General features: G+C 60.7%; 1 protein-coding gene across 5 annotated transcripts in view; it reads left to right on the forward strand.

The window, feature by feature from the left end:
* Nucleotides 1–11,688, forward strand: part of SPTBN2 (spectrin beta, non-erythrocytic 2) — a 56,061-nt gene extending 44,373 nt beyond the window's left edge. For 3 of the 5 annotated variants that reach the window (XM_039546022.1, XM_039546020.1, XM_039546021.1), the window contains 15 exons: nt 1,091–1,180; nt 1,553–1,813; nt 2,338–2,468; nt 3,052–3,256; nt 3,716–4,090; nt 4,404–4,648; nt 5,029–5,167; nt 5,513–5,597; nt 5,863–6,059; nt 6,860–7,008; nt 7,451–7,526; nt 7,852–8,090; nt 8,377–8,550; nt 8,767–8,809; nt 9,600–11,688. In XM_039546022.1, coding sequence (XP_039401956.1) covers nt 1,091–1,180; nt 1,553–1,813; nt 2,338–2,468; nt 3,052–3,256; nt 3,716–4,090; nt 4,404–4,648; nt 5,029–5,167; nt 5,513–5,597; nt 5,863–6,059; nt 6,860–7,008; nt 7,451–7,526; nt 7,852–8,090; nt 8,377–8,550; nt 8,767–8,809; nt 9,600–9,833 — 2,643 coding nt within the window. In that variant the 3' untranslated portion in view covers nt 9,834–11,688. The remainder of the gene's footprint in view (nt 1–1,090; nt 1,181–1,552; nt 1,814–2,337; nt 2,469–3,051; nt 3,257–3,715; nt 4,091–4,403; nt 4,649–5,028; nt 5,168–5,512; nt 5,598–5,862; nt 6,060–6,859; nt 7,009–7,450; nt 7,527–7,851; nt 8,091–8,376; nt 8,551–8,766; nt 8,810–9,599) is intronic. The other 2 variants (XM_039546018.1, XM_039546019.1) reach the window with 1 other exon arrangement.
* Nucleotides 11,689–12,197: the final 509 nt, after the last annotated feature.

The following is a 12,197-nucleotide window of genomic DNA, read 5'->3' on the forward strand; positions in this document are numbered from 1 at the left end:
GAGTGCAGAGCCTCACTGCTGCACCCAGCACTCCCCCATGCCAGGGAGCAAGGTTGGGGGCATCTAGGCTGGGTTTCTCCTGCAGGCCACTGTGCCCCCTGGACAGTATTGGAGCTGAATGATGGGTCCCTATCAGGGACTAGCACTAAGCCCTGGGTCTCTAATGGGACAGATCCGAATCTCAGTTATGGAGCCACACTGCCTTTCAGAATGAATGTGCTAGATCATTGGGCTTGGCTGTGCTGCAGCACTCCGCACGCCCCTCCAGAACCAGAGACAGAGCCCATGCCCCTCCCCCTCAGGGCTGCGGGGAGAACCCAGGAGTCCTGATCCCAGCCCGCCTGTTCCAGCCCACTACACCTCATGCCCCTCCCAGGGCTGGGGGAGAACCCAGGAGTCCTGATCCCAGCCCGCCTGTTCCAGCCCACTACACCTCATGCCCCTCCCAGGGCCGGGGGAGAACCCAGGAATCCTGATCCCAACCCGCCTTTTCCAGCCCACTACACCTCATGCCCCTCCCAGAGCCTCCCAGCGCCCTCCAGTGGCCAGTCCCTGCTACACCTGCCGGTGACGCCCTTTAGCTTCAGCAGTGGGGCTCTGTGCAGCATGTGTGGGGGTCCCACCCTGGCTGGTGACAAGTGGATGGGGTGGGGGGTCAGGCTGGGTCCACGGGATGGACTTTTGCGTGGGAGGGAAAAAATATTTAAACTGGGAAATTTAATCCCCCACCCTGATATTCAGACTGCAATGTTGAGGGGGAGGGGCTGCCAGGTTTGAGGCTGCCCATGCATGGACCCCCTTGAAGCCCCTGTCCCATGCAACATCCCCCACTCTGTGTGCTCCCTGTGCAGCCCCCATGCATCCCCCTACCTTGCACACCCTGCATGCAGCCCCCAACCTGCACACCCCCCGTGCAGTCCCCCAGGCATCCCCCACCCTGTGCAGCCCCCCATGTGCTCCGCCTGTGAAGCCCCCATGCATCTCCCACCCTGCACAGTTCTCCCTGCATCCCCCACTGTGTGTCCACTGTGAAGCCCCCCCATGCAGTCCCCCCATGTGCCCCTGACCCTGCTCCACGTTGTGTTTTCAGCTGTGGGTGAGGGAGCGGATGCCCATGGCCATCTCCACCGACCATGGCAAGGACCTGCCCACCGTCCAGCTGCTGATAAAGAAGAACCAGGTGTGGTGCCAGGCCGGGGAGGGACTTGGGGGCTGGAATCTGCTCACCCCACTCAGTGCCAGAGGTGCTCCTACCTCACGCAGGGTTGACAAGGCAGAAGTAGGGGGTTGGGGGCAGGGAGAATATGAAAGGAGGAGGGGGTGGGGGAGAGTTGGCACTGGAGGGGGATGAGTGGGGGTGAATTGGGGGGAGGGTCAGAAGAGTGGTGAGGCCTAGGGGTGGACGTACCATGACCCCCCCTTCCTCTCTGCTCCCAGACTCTACCAAAAGAGCAGTCTGAAGGCAGGGGAGGGTCAGGAGCGGGGGGGCTCAGCATAGGGGAGAGGGTGATGGCCACACTCTGACCCCCCTCGCCCATGATCTCTGCCCCAGACCCTGCAGAAGGAGATCCAGGGCCATGAGCCGCGCGTGGAGGAGCTGCTGGGGCGGCGGGCGGGGCTGGCGCGCTGCGGGCCCGTGGAGCGGGTAGAAGAGCTGCGGGAGGCCTGGCGAGAACTGAGGCACCAGGCGGAACTGCGGCACCAGCGCCTGGAGCGGGCACACGCTGCCCAGCAGTTCTACTTCGATGTGGCTGAAGCCGAGGCCTGGATGGGCGAGCAGGAGCTGCACATGATGTCCCAGGAGAAGGCCAAGGTCTGGGGGAAAGGGAGTGGAACCCCCCCCCCCTCCATGGGAACCAGGTGTACCCCTCCACCCACTGGGTGACCCCCCTTTGCAACTGTTGTGCACGATGTCCCAAGAAAAGGCGAAGGTGTGTGGGGGGCACAGAGCCCAGCTTGCCTCACCCCCTCTCCGCCTCTGAGAGCCCCCTTGCTCCCCGATACCCATGGGAGCCAGGGTGCCTCTCACTTGCTGGGTGCCACCCCTGGCCACAGAAGCTGCACATGATGTCTCAGGAGAAGGCTGAGGTCTGGGGTCATGGACCCCACCCTGCTCCTGGATGTCTTGCATCCACCCTGACCCCCCCACACCTGTGAAAACCAGTGGGCCTGTGAGAGCTGAGTGACCCTCAGCCTGACCATCCTAGGAGCTGGGGACAGCCCCGCCCTCCCGCTCCCTTTGCCCCTGCATCCTGGCACCCACGTCCATCCCCCCCTTTGCCTCTGTGTCATGGCACCCTCCACCCCTCTCTGAGGCCTGGTGTCCGGCACCCACAGGATGAGCTGATTGCCCAGGCCATGGTGAAGAAGCACCTGGTGATGGAACAGGCGCTGGATGACTACGCCCAGACCATCCACCAGCTCTCCAACCAGAGCCGCGACATGGTGGCCAGTGAGCACCCAGAGAGGTAAGACCCCTCGTGCCCCTTCCCTCCCACAGGGGGCACAGATCCAGGTCCCATGGCCCTGTGCTACTGGGAGGCAGTGAGTCCATAGCCTCCCATGGGTTGCCAGGAGCCCAGTCCACAGCCCCGTCCCTCCACCCTGCTGAGCCCAAGTTGTCCCCTCAGCTGGGCCTGAGCCCGGCTGAATGCTGCTTGTGCCTGCATCACAGACCTTATGGCCCAACGCTCTCTGCCCAGACACCACGCGCCATGGCTGCGCATGGAGTGAGGGGCACCGTGGCTGTCCAGGGGAGATCAGATCTGGAACCTACAGTCCCTCTCGCTTGGGATAGAGGTGGGGACTCCCTTAGCCACATGGCCCCCTTCCTCCTGTTTGGCATGGCCCGCCCCAACCCTGGCACAGTCGAGCGTGGCATGGCCCATTCCAGCACAGCCTCTGCAGCATGGGACCCCCCAGCATCTTGGGCAGTGCATTAGCCCCAGGGCTTTCCCAGCTCTTGGGCCCCTGCTCCCTGGCAGTGCTGCCACTTCCAGTTGGCGAGGGGCAGGCACTGCCCTGTGGCTTAAGTGGCTCTTCCCCCTGCAGTGAGCGGCTCACCCTGCGCCAGGGACAGGTGGACAAGCTGTACGCCAGCCTGAAGGACCTGGCAGAGGAGCGGCGGGGGAAGCTGCAGGAGCACCAGCGCCTCTGCCAGCTCAAGCGTGACGTGGATGACCTGGAGCAGTGGATCTCCGAGCGCGAGGTGGTGGCTGCCTCCCACGAGCTGGGGCAGGACTACGAGCATGTCACTGTGAGTGCCTGGTGCTGAGCAGGGGAGCTAGGCTGGTCCCTGCTGGGCCATGTCAGTCTGAAGTGGGCTAGACTGGTCCACGCTGAGCTATCCTGCTCTGTACTGGGTGATACTGGTCAGTCTGGACTGAGATAGACTGGTCCATGCTGAGCCATCCCAGTCTCCACTAGGCTGGGCTCCTGTGCAGTCTGGTGCCAGAGCCCGGCTGGCTACCCAGTGTGACGTAGCCTCTGTGCAGCACTAGCCAAGGTAGCCCTACATGGAACCCACCTGGGGCAGCCTCATGCGCCTGGGGCCCATCACCTCCCTCAGTGCCCCTCCCACCTCTCCAGCCCGTTCCTTCTCCTGTCTGCCCTTTCCTGACCCCCTCCAAACCCCCTCTCCTACTCCCCCGAGACCTGGGTCCCATCACTGCCCCCAGCAGGGCCCATGGCCTCTCTGACCCTTCTCTTTCCCCAGATGCTGCGGGACAAGTTCCGGGAGTTCTCCCGTGACACCAGTAACATCGGGCAGGAGCGCGTGGATGCCGTGAACCTGCTGGCGGACGAGCTGATCTCGTCAGGGCACTCAGAGAACGCCACCATTGCCGAGTGGAAGGATGGGCTCAATGATGCCTGGGCTGACCTGCTGGAGCTCATCGACACCCGCAGCCAGATGCTGGCAGCTTCCTACGAGCTGCACCGCTTCTACCACGACGCCCGCCAGACGCTGGCCCAGGTGCAGCACAAGCAGAAGCAGCTGCCTGACGAGGTGGGGCGCGACCTGAACACAGCCGAGGCCATGCAGCGCATGCACTCAGCCTATGAGCATGACATCCAGGCACTCAGCGCACAGGTACTGCCAGCCACAGGGGAGAGGGGGATGGCGGCAGGGTCTATGGGAGCGAGGGGAACCGTGTGGGATGGGGAGGGGATGTGGGGTAGGATCTGGTGTGGGGAAGGAGAGGGGAGCAGGGGAGGCTGGGGGCAGGATCTGGGGGGTTTGGGGCAGGGGAGGAGAGCAGGATGGGACAAGGGGACAGGGCATGGGGTAGGGAAAGGGAGATGGGCAGGAAGGAGTGTGGGGCAGTGTCAGGGATTCCTCTCTCTACACACACTTCCCTCGAGTGGGGTGGGGCAGGATGCCACTCTGACCCCCGGCTCCCCAGGTGAAACAGGTGCAGGAGGATGCGACGCGGCTGCAGAAGGCCTACGCGGGTGAGAAGGCTGATGACATCCGGCGGCATGAGCAGGCCGTGAGTGAAGCCTGGGCCGAGCTGCTGAGCAGCAGCCAAGGCCGCCGACAGCTGCTGCTCGACACTGTGGACAAGTTCCGCTTCTTCAAGATGGTGCGAGACCTGATGCTGTGGATGGACGGGGTGCACCTGCAGATTGACGCCCAGGAGAAGCCCAGGTGAGCAGGGCACCCCCAGAGCACGGACTGGGATAGCCCAGCCCAGACTGGTATGGCCCAGTGTAGGTCAATATAGCCCAGCCTAGCTCACCCAGCCTAGCAGAGACTGGGATGGCTCAGTATGGACCAGACTGACCAGTATTGCCCAGTACAGACCAATATAGCTCAGTGTGGCCCAGTCTATCCCAGTTCAGACTGACATGGCCCAGCACAGACCAGTATAGCTCAGGCCAGACTGACCTGTGTCCACTAGCATGGGCTAGTGGACACAGGTCTGGAGACTGGAGGGCATCGCCTAGGCCCAGCCAGCCAGTAGGGAGTGGGGGTCTGTTTGCCAGCTCAGCCATGCTGCAGGGTACCTCCTTCTCCTCCTGCCCCAGGGACGTGTCCTCGGCTGACCTGGTCATCAAGAACCACCAAGGGATCAAGGCCGAGGTGGAGGCCCGGACGGACAGCTTCAATGCCTGCATAGCCATGGGCACTGCACTGCTGGACAAGGGCCACTACGCTTCCGACAAGGTGAGACCCCCAGGCGACACCCCACCCATGCTCCTGCCACCCCAGCACTGCCCCGTGACACTGCCCCCAGGCATTGTGTGGACCGGGTGCCTTGGGTCCCCTCTAGTTCGTACTCACACCTCTATGCTGGGATCCAGGTCAGGATCCTCTCCAGTGTGTTCCCAAGTCATCCCCCAAAATGCCCGTCTCCTCCTTGGGGTTTACGTCCCCCATTGCGATCCATTCCTTACCCCCAGTCATTTGACTGGGCCCTAGTTCCTAGCAGTGGGACCATGTGACCAACACAAGTGTGGTGGTTCATCCAGGGTGGGCCCCCCACTTTCCTGAGCTAGCCCCTCTGCTCAGATTTCAGAGAAGCTGGCCCAGCTGCAGGAGCGGCGCAAGGAGATCGGAGACCGGTGGCAGGAGAAGATGGACTGGCTGCAGATTGGTTAGTGAGGAGAAGGGGCAGGGAAGGGAAGGGACTCTGTGTGTCGGGAGGGCACCAAGGAGGGAAAGGGGCAGCAGCACAGGTATAGGGTTGAATCTGATGTGGTAGGGTGCAGAGGGGTGCAGTGGGGAGGTCAGTACTCCTGGGTTCTATCCCCAGCACCATGAGGGGAATAGGGTCTAGTGGGTTGCTGGGGGCTGGCAGCTTGGAATTCTGGGCTCCTGTCCCCGGCACTGCCCCACCCATCTGGGCTGTCCCCCTGCAGTTATGGAGGTGCTGATGTTCGGGCGTGACGCCAGCATGGCTGAGGCCTGGCTGTCCAGCCAGGAGCCCATCGTGCGCTCAGCTGAGCTTGGCGAGAACGTGGACGAGGTGGAGAATCTCATCAAGAGGCACGAGGGCTTCCAGAAGTTGGCCGCTGCCTGGGAGGAGCGCTTCCTGGCACTGGAGAAGCTCACCACGGTGAGAGCCCTGCCTGGGGTTGGGGGGCCCTTGGTGTGTGCCCGGGGCGGGGGTGCTGCACCCCAACACGTGGCCTCCTGAGGCCCTTGGTTGTGCCTTGGTGGGACACTGCCCGCCCACACAGCTCCCTGTGCTCTTCCCGAGCCCTGGCCCGGGGTGGGGATGTCTCCATGGGCCTGAGGTAGTGCTGGGTTTGCCACAGAGGCCACCAATTGAAACTAAGGCCTGAGACCCACCCAGCTTAGTGAATGGAGCCTCCAATGGGTGTGTTTGTGTTGAGTCTGTATGATGGATCAGAACCCTGGATCTGGACTCCTGTCCTGGAGTGGGTCTGATCTGAGTTCTGCCCCTTAGGCCTATCTGCCAGGCCAATCAGAGCCGCAGTCCCAATTCTGGAGCACCTTTCACTCTGAGGAGGTGTCAATCCCAGCTTTGCCCCTCAGGGCCTATCTCGTATAGGTCAGAACCAGAACCCCTGGACCCTCTTGAGTTGTGGGCAGCTCTGCCACTGTGGCTCATCTCTTGCCAAATGGATCGGAACTGGAACCCTAGTTCGGAATGCCTTGGCACTGGGGGCAGGTTCCCAGCTCTGCCCCTGGGCACTCACCTTGATATGGATCAGAACCAGACCCAGACCCTGGTCTGGCCCCTCTGGGTTGGTATCCTATGGAACTGCCACTCCCCACCCCAAGCTCTGCACTGTGCCATGTGGAAGCATGCCCCTGGCCTGCGTGCCCAGCCTGGGGGCCTTGTCAGAAGGGACTGGGCTGTTCATCTCTGTGTGCCCCTCACCCCTGCAGCTGGAGGAGAAGGAGCGGCTGCGGCAGGAGGACGAGGAGAGGAGGAAGAGGCGGCCTCCAACACCACCTGAGCCAGAGCCCGAGGTCACTGTGCAGCCAGTGCTGCTCCCTGACAGCCAGCAGGGGCCAGGACTGAGCAATGCTGACGGGTGAGAGCAGGGCCCGGCCTAGAGCACCAGCTGTGTAGGGGGTTGGCATCAAGGGGAGGACAGCATGGGGGAAGAATGGGAAGGGGTCCTGGCATCAGGGGAGGAGGGCAGCATGGGGTAGCACAGACTGGCGGGGTGGGAGGGAAGTCCCAGTAATGGGGGGTACATCCTGGAGTGGCAGCAAGGTTGGTGGTGGTCCTTAGAATCATAGAACATCAGGGTTGGAAGGGACCTCAGGAGGTCATCTAGTCAAACCCCCTGCTCAAAGCAGGGCCAATCCACAGATAGATTTTTGCCCCAAATCCCTAAATGGCCCCCTCAAGGACTGAGCTCACAACACTGGGTTTAGCAGGCCAATGCTCAAACCACTGAGCTATCCTCCCCCCTTCTCATGGGTCTCCACCAGCCTCTAATGCTCGGTCTTGTCCCATTTCCCCCCCAGGACTTCCACTCTGCAGACCTGTCTCCCGGAGCTGCCTGCTGTGAATGGGATCTACCCTGACTCTGAGTCCCCCCAGGTAATGCAGCTCCCCCAGATGCAGCTCCCCAGCCAGGGCTGCCTTGGGACCAGAAGGGCCCACAGACAGCAGCTGGGCTAAGGTGCCCAATTCTGGAACAGGGCATGTGTGTGAGGGGAGATACCAGCCTCTGCCACTTTCAGCCCCATCCACTCCATGTTACAGCTCGGACTCCTGGGTTCTATCCCTAGCTCTGGGAGGGAAGTAGGGTCTGGAGGGGGTAACCTGGGCTGGTGGGGCAGAGCCTGGAGAGGCGGACAGCTCCCCCAGGCAGGAGGAATCCAGGAGCTGTGCTCCCTGTCACAGACCTGTTCTGTCCATCCAGATGCCCGAGATGGCGGAGGTGACAAGCGGGGCACGGCTGGATGCATTGGCCGAGGAGAAGGAGCACAGCCCTGCCCCCTCGCCCAAGGCCCGCACCAAGCTGCCGGCACTCACCCTTGAGCCTGCCCATTCGTCCACGCTGCCGCTCCGGTCACCAGACCCCACTGCCCAGGAGCACCTGGAGGGGGCACTGTGCCGCAAGCAAGAGATGGAAGCCCAGGGCAAGAAGGCAGCCAACAGGTGAGAGAAGCTCTGCCCCTTCCTGGATTGGGGGAGCCTGGGGATCACCTGCCAGGGCCTTCGAGGTTAAGCTCTGGGGCTGTGTCATGTTGCCCAGGGCCCTGGATATGGTGTCACTGATGGCTGTGTGCTCCACCTCTCACCCCTCCCGCCTGCACTGATGGCTCTATCCTACCCCTGGTCCCCTTGCGGTGATGGCTCTGTGCTCCCCTCCCAGCTGTGCTGATGGCTCTGAGCTCTTCCCTCTCCCTGTGGCTGTTCTGACTGCTCTGTGCTTCCTCCCAAGGTCCTGGCAGAACGTGTACTGTGTCCTGCACAAAGGCAGCCTAGGCTTCTACAAAGACGCCAAGAATGCCAGCCATGGCGTCCCCTACCATGGAGAGGTGCCCATCAGCCTGCAGGGGGCGCAGTGCAACGTGGCACTGGACTACAAGAAACGCAAGCATGTCTTCAAGCTGGGGTAGGAGCGGCCTCTGTGGCAAACACACAGGGTGGGCAGTGGAGGGACTGCAGCCCACAGGTGCAGGGGAGGAGGGAATGCAGTGGAGGGGACTGTGTCAGTATGAGAAGGAGGGGACCTGGTGGAGGGGATAGGCTGAAGGGAACAGGGCACAAGGCAGGGTTTGGCTCAGCCATGGGGAGGTGACATAACGTGTGGGTTTTTTCCTCTCTGCAGGTTGACTGACGGCAAAGAGTATTTATTCCAGGCCAAGGACGAGGTGAGTCCCTTACGCACCAGGGCGCTGCTTGCCCTGTCCACATGAGGGCATACCTGGCCTCTGAGCTCCTCCTAGTGCTCCTAGGTTTACGTGTGTGCGGAGTGTAACTCACACACTTCCTGGGTGTGGTGCTGACACCTAGACCACTTAGAGATTAGTGAGTCTGCTACAGCCTTAGCTAACGGCCACATGGCTTTTAGCTCATGCAGTAGAGGCTCATGCACTAAGCTCCAGAGGTCCCAGGTGGGATCTGTCGGTGTTACATGCGCACGGGGATCCAAGTCAGCCATGCTGTAATGTCTGTCTTTCTAGTGGAGGAGGTCTGGAGGGGGCAGAGAGGGCTAACTCCACAGCCCCTCCTCCATGCACCTGGGGCCAGTAGCCAAACACCTGGGTTACAGGTTACAGGACTCTCCCAGGCCTTCAGCCACGCTCACCAGTGTTCTGGACCTTCTGCCTTGCCCCATTCCAGCCCTAGAGCCTTCCCCCAGATATCCCTGCCCACTCTGCCCTGCCCCCTACCATCCTGATTTGCATGCTTCCTGTGCTCCACCCTCTCCCAGTCCCTTTGCCTCCTCAGCTCTGAATCCTGGGCCCTACCCCAGAGCTCTGCCCAACTCTGTCCCCTCCCAGACTCCCAGATCCACCCTGTCTGTGCCCCAAAGTCCTACCCCTCTGCATGCCAACCCCTCCTGGCGCCCTGCCTCCTCCCAGAGACAGTGCCCTGCCCTCTCTGTGCTCCAGTTCCCTGCCCCAAACCGCAGCTGACAGCTCCTTCTCATTCCCACAGGCTGAGATGAGCACCTGGATGCGGGTGATCAATGCCTCGGTGGCCTGCACCCCAACGCCCCAGCAGGACACGGAGGACCCGTCCTCACTCACTGGCAAGGGCATGACACGGGCCATGAGCATGCCACCCGTGTCCCCCAACAGCGCTGCTGAGGTCTCCGTGGCCCTGCGCAGCAAGGACGGCAAGGAGAAGGACCGAGAAAAGAGATTCAGCTTCTTCAAGAAGAAGCAATAGGGTCTGGGGGGGCTCACTACTGGAGGGGCTGCCGGAGGGGCACTGCCTGGCTATTTAATCCATGGAACTGATGGAAGGACACGGGATGGGACAAGGGGCTCTGCACGGGGGGGCAGGCTCTGGGCTCCAGACGGATTGGAGCAGGGAGTGGAACTCTGGGTCCTGGGTGGGGATGCTGCATTTTAGATTGGTAGCTGTGCTAATGTGACAGTTTGAACCAACCCTTCCACCCTGGGAGCTGCTGAGGGGATCCCTGCTGACTTCCCCATACACTGAGGAATGCTGGAGTTGCTGGAATGCATCAGCCATGAAGCCAAGCTGGGCAAAACCTCTCTGTGACCTTCCGCACCAGTGCAGGGGAGGAGCAGCATTAGGGTTGCCAGGCTGTGGGGGAAGGGTATTTAGGTTGCCAGGACACAGGCATGGTGGGGGAGGGGCATTTGGGCTGATGCACAAGTGGGGGCATGTTTGACTTGCTTTACTCCCTCCCGTCTCTCTGATCCATGAACCTTCTCTCCTTGCTGCCCCCCATCTCCCGGAGCTGCCCTAGTGTGGGGTGGTACATCTTCCCCCACCCCTTTCCTACAGTTGCTCTACATTAGCAGATCCTGTGGCAGGGTGCCTGGTGTGTCCGTACCTCAGTGAGGCCCCCACCCCTGTGGCCCCTGCTTTGCAGACAGCCGCACCCTCGCAGGGAAGCTGCGGCTGAGCTGGACAGGATGGGTGTGGGATCAGGTTCCCAGGGCTGGGGCTCTGTCTTTGGAGTGAGGTTATTTTTGCTTGCAAACAGCAGCAGTACCAGGGATTCCCTGCCTGAGGCTGTGGCAGGCAGTTCTCTCACCACCCTTCTCACACTGAGGGCTTTGCTGTCCAAGGTGGGCATGGGATTCCCAGAGGGGCTGAGCTCCCCCAAACAATGGGCTTCAGAGCGGGGGGACTCAGTGCTTCTGGCAATTGAGCTCCTAAGCGCTGGAGAACTTACAAAGAGGGAGCCCTGATCCGCATTGATGGTGAGGGGGCTGGGCTCCTGGTGTCTCTGGAAATCTCCCTGCTGTGTGGGGCCTTTGAACTGAGACAGGGTGTCTCACATCAAGCAACCACACTTGGCTAGCAGAATCACTGGTGGGATCCTCTAGCCAGGGTTACTGGGGGGCAGGCAAAGGTCAGGTTGGATGCTCAGTATTGTCTCCTTTGGCCTGTTAAACAATTGAGCTAAAAATCCATCCCCTGTTCAGTAGGTGGCTGCCCTTTTGACTTTCCCAGTGTCCTAACCCCACTGGGCCTCCAGCCATCCATAGGATTTCCTGGGGTGAATTGGGGGAAAGATTCCCTCCTCCCCACCAATGCCCAATCTGGTCTCTTTTTCCACCCACCTCTCCAAGCCCTGGCTGGTTTCCTTTGCCTTTATCTCCCAGTCTGTGGCCCGGAAATGATTTGTGCCTTCCTGCTATGAGTGGTTGCTCTCTGCCTCCCCTGGTCTTCCCTGTCTAAGGAGAAACCCTACCCCTGCCAGGGTAGGGCACTGTGGCTCCCTCGCCCCTATGACTGTGAAATGAGCCAAGTCTCCTCCCTCTTCTGGGGCCCTGGGGGACAGGCAGCTTGGAGCTCGAGGGGTGGGCAGGATTGCAGAACTGGATGGTGTTGGGGCCTGCTTCCTGCAGCGGGAGGCCTGGAAACAAGATGTCGCTGCTGCATTTGGACCCGTGACTTCGCTCCTCGCACCCCCTGGCTGGAACATCCCCTGAGCGCATCCTGGTGATCTTTTGTGCTTGTGGGAAACATTATTCATGTGTTTGCAGTGGCATCTGTTCCAATTTTTGACAGAAACTCTGAAATAAAAGAGTCTATGTAGAGACCAAGAGGCTTTGTTTCCCAGCAGGAACGGGGACTAGAGCACGTCTGCTCACACAACTTCCTTGGGGGCTGATGGGCATGGCGGCTGCAGTTAATGCAGGAGTATCACACATGCAGCCACGTGATGTCACAGTGCCAGTGCAACTGGCTCCCAGGGCTGTTGCAACACAAATACAGTGAAACCCCACTGTAATGTGATAATTGGGGTCCAAAAAATTCAATCGTGATAAATGCGGGGTTGCATTATAGCAGGGTTAGGAAAATTTACCATTTCAAGCGGGTCAGTTTCAAGCTGGTCAGTTTCTCTTGGGCAGAAAACAACTTGCATTTGCCAACTGCCCATAACAGTAACAGAAAGAGTGTAGCAATAATTAGTGACAGCACAAGCTAATCAACCTATTAAACTAGCCAGAACCAGCCTGAGAATGGCTGGGTTTGGACTTTGAAAACTGGAGTTTTGGGACCTGGCAGACTGGGGCTGGAGCGGCTCTCGAGAGATCTGTACAAAGG

Source organism: Mauremys reevesii, linkage group 7 (genome assembly GCF_016161935.1).
Source record: "Mauremys reevesii isolate NIE-2019 linkage group 7, ASM1616193v1, whole genome shotgun sequence".
Taxonomy (NCBI): domain Eukaryota; kingdom Metazoa; phylum Chordata; order Testudines; family Geoemydidae; genus Mauremys; species Mauremys reevesii.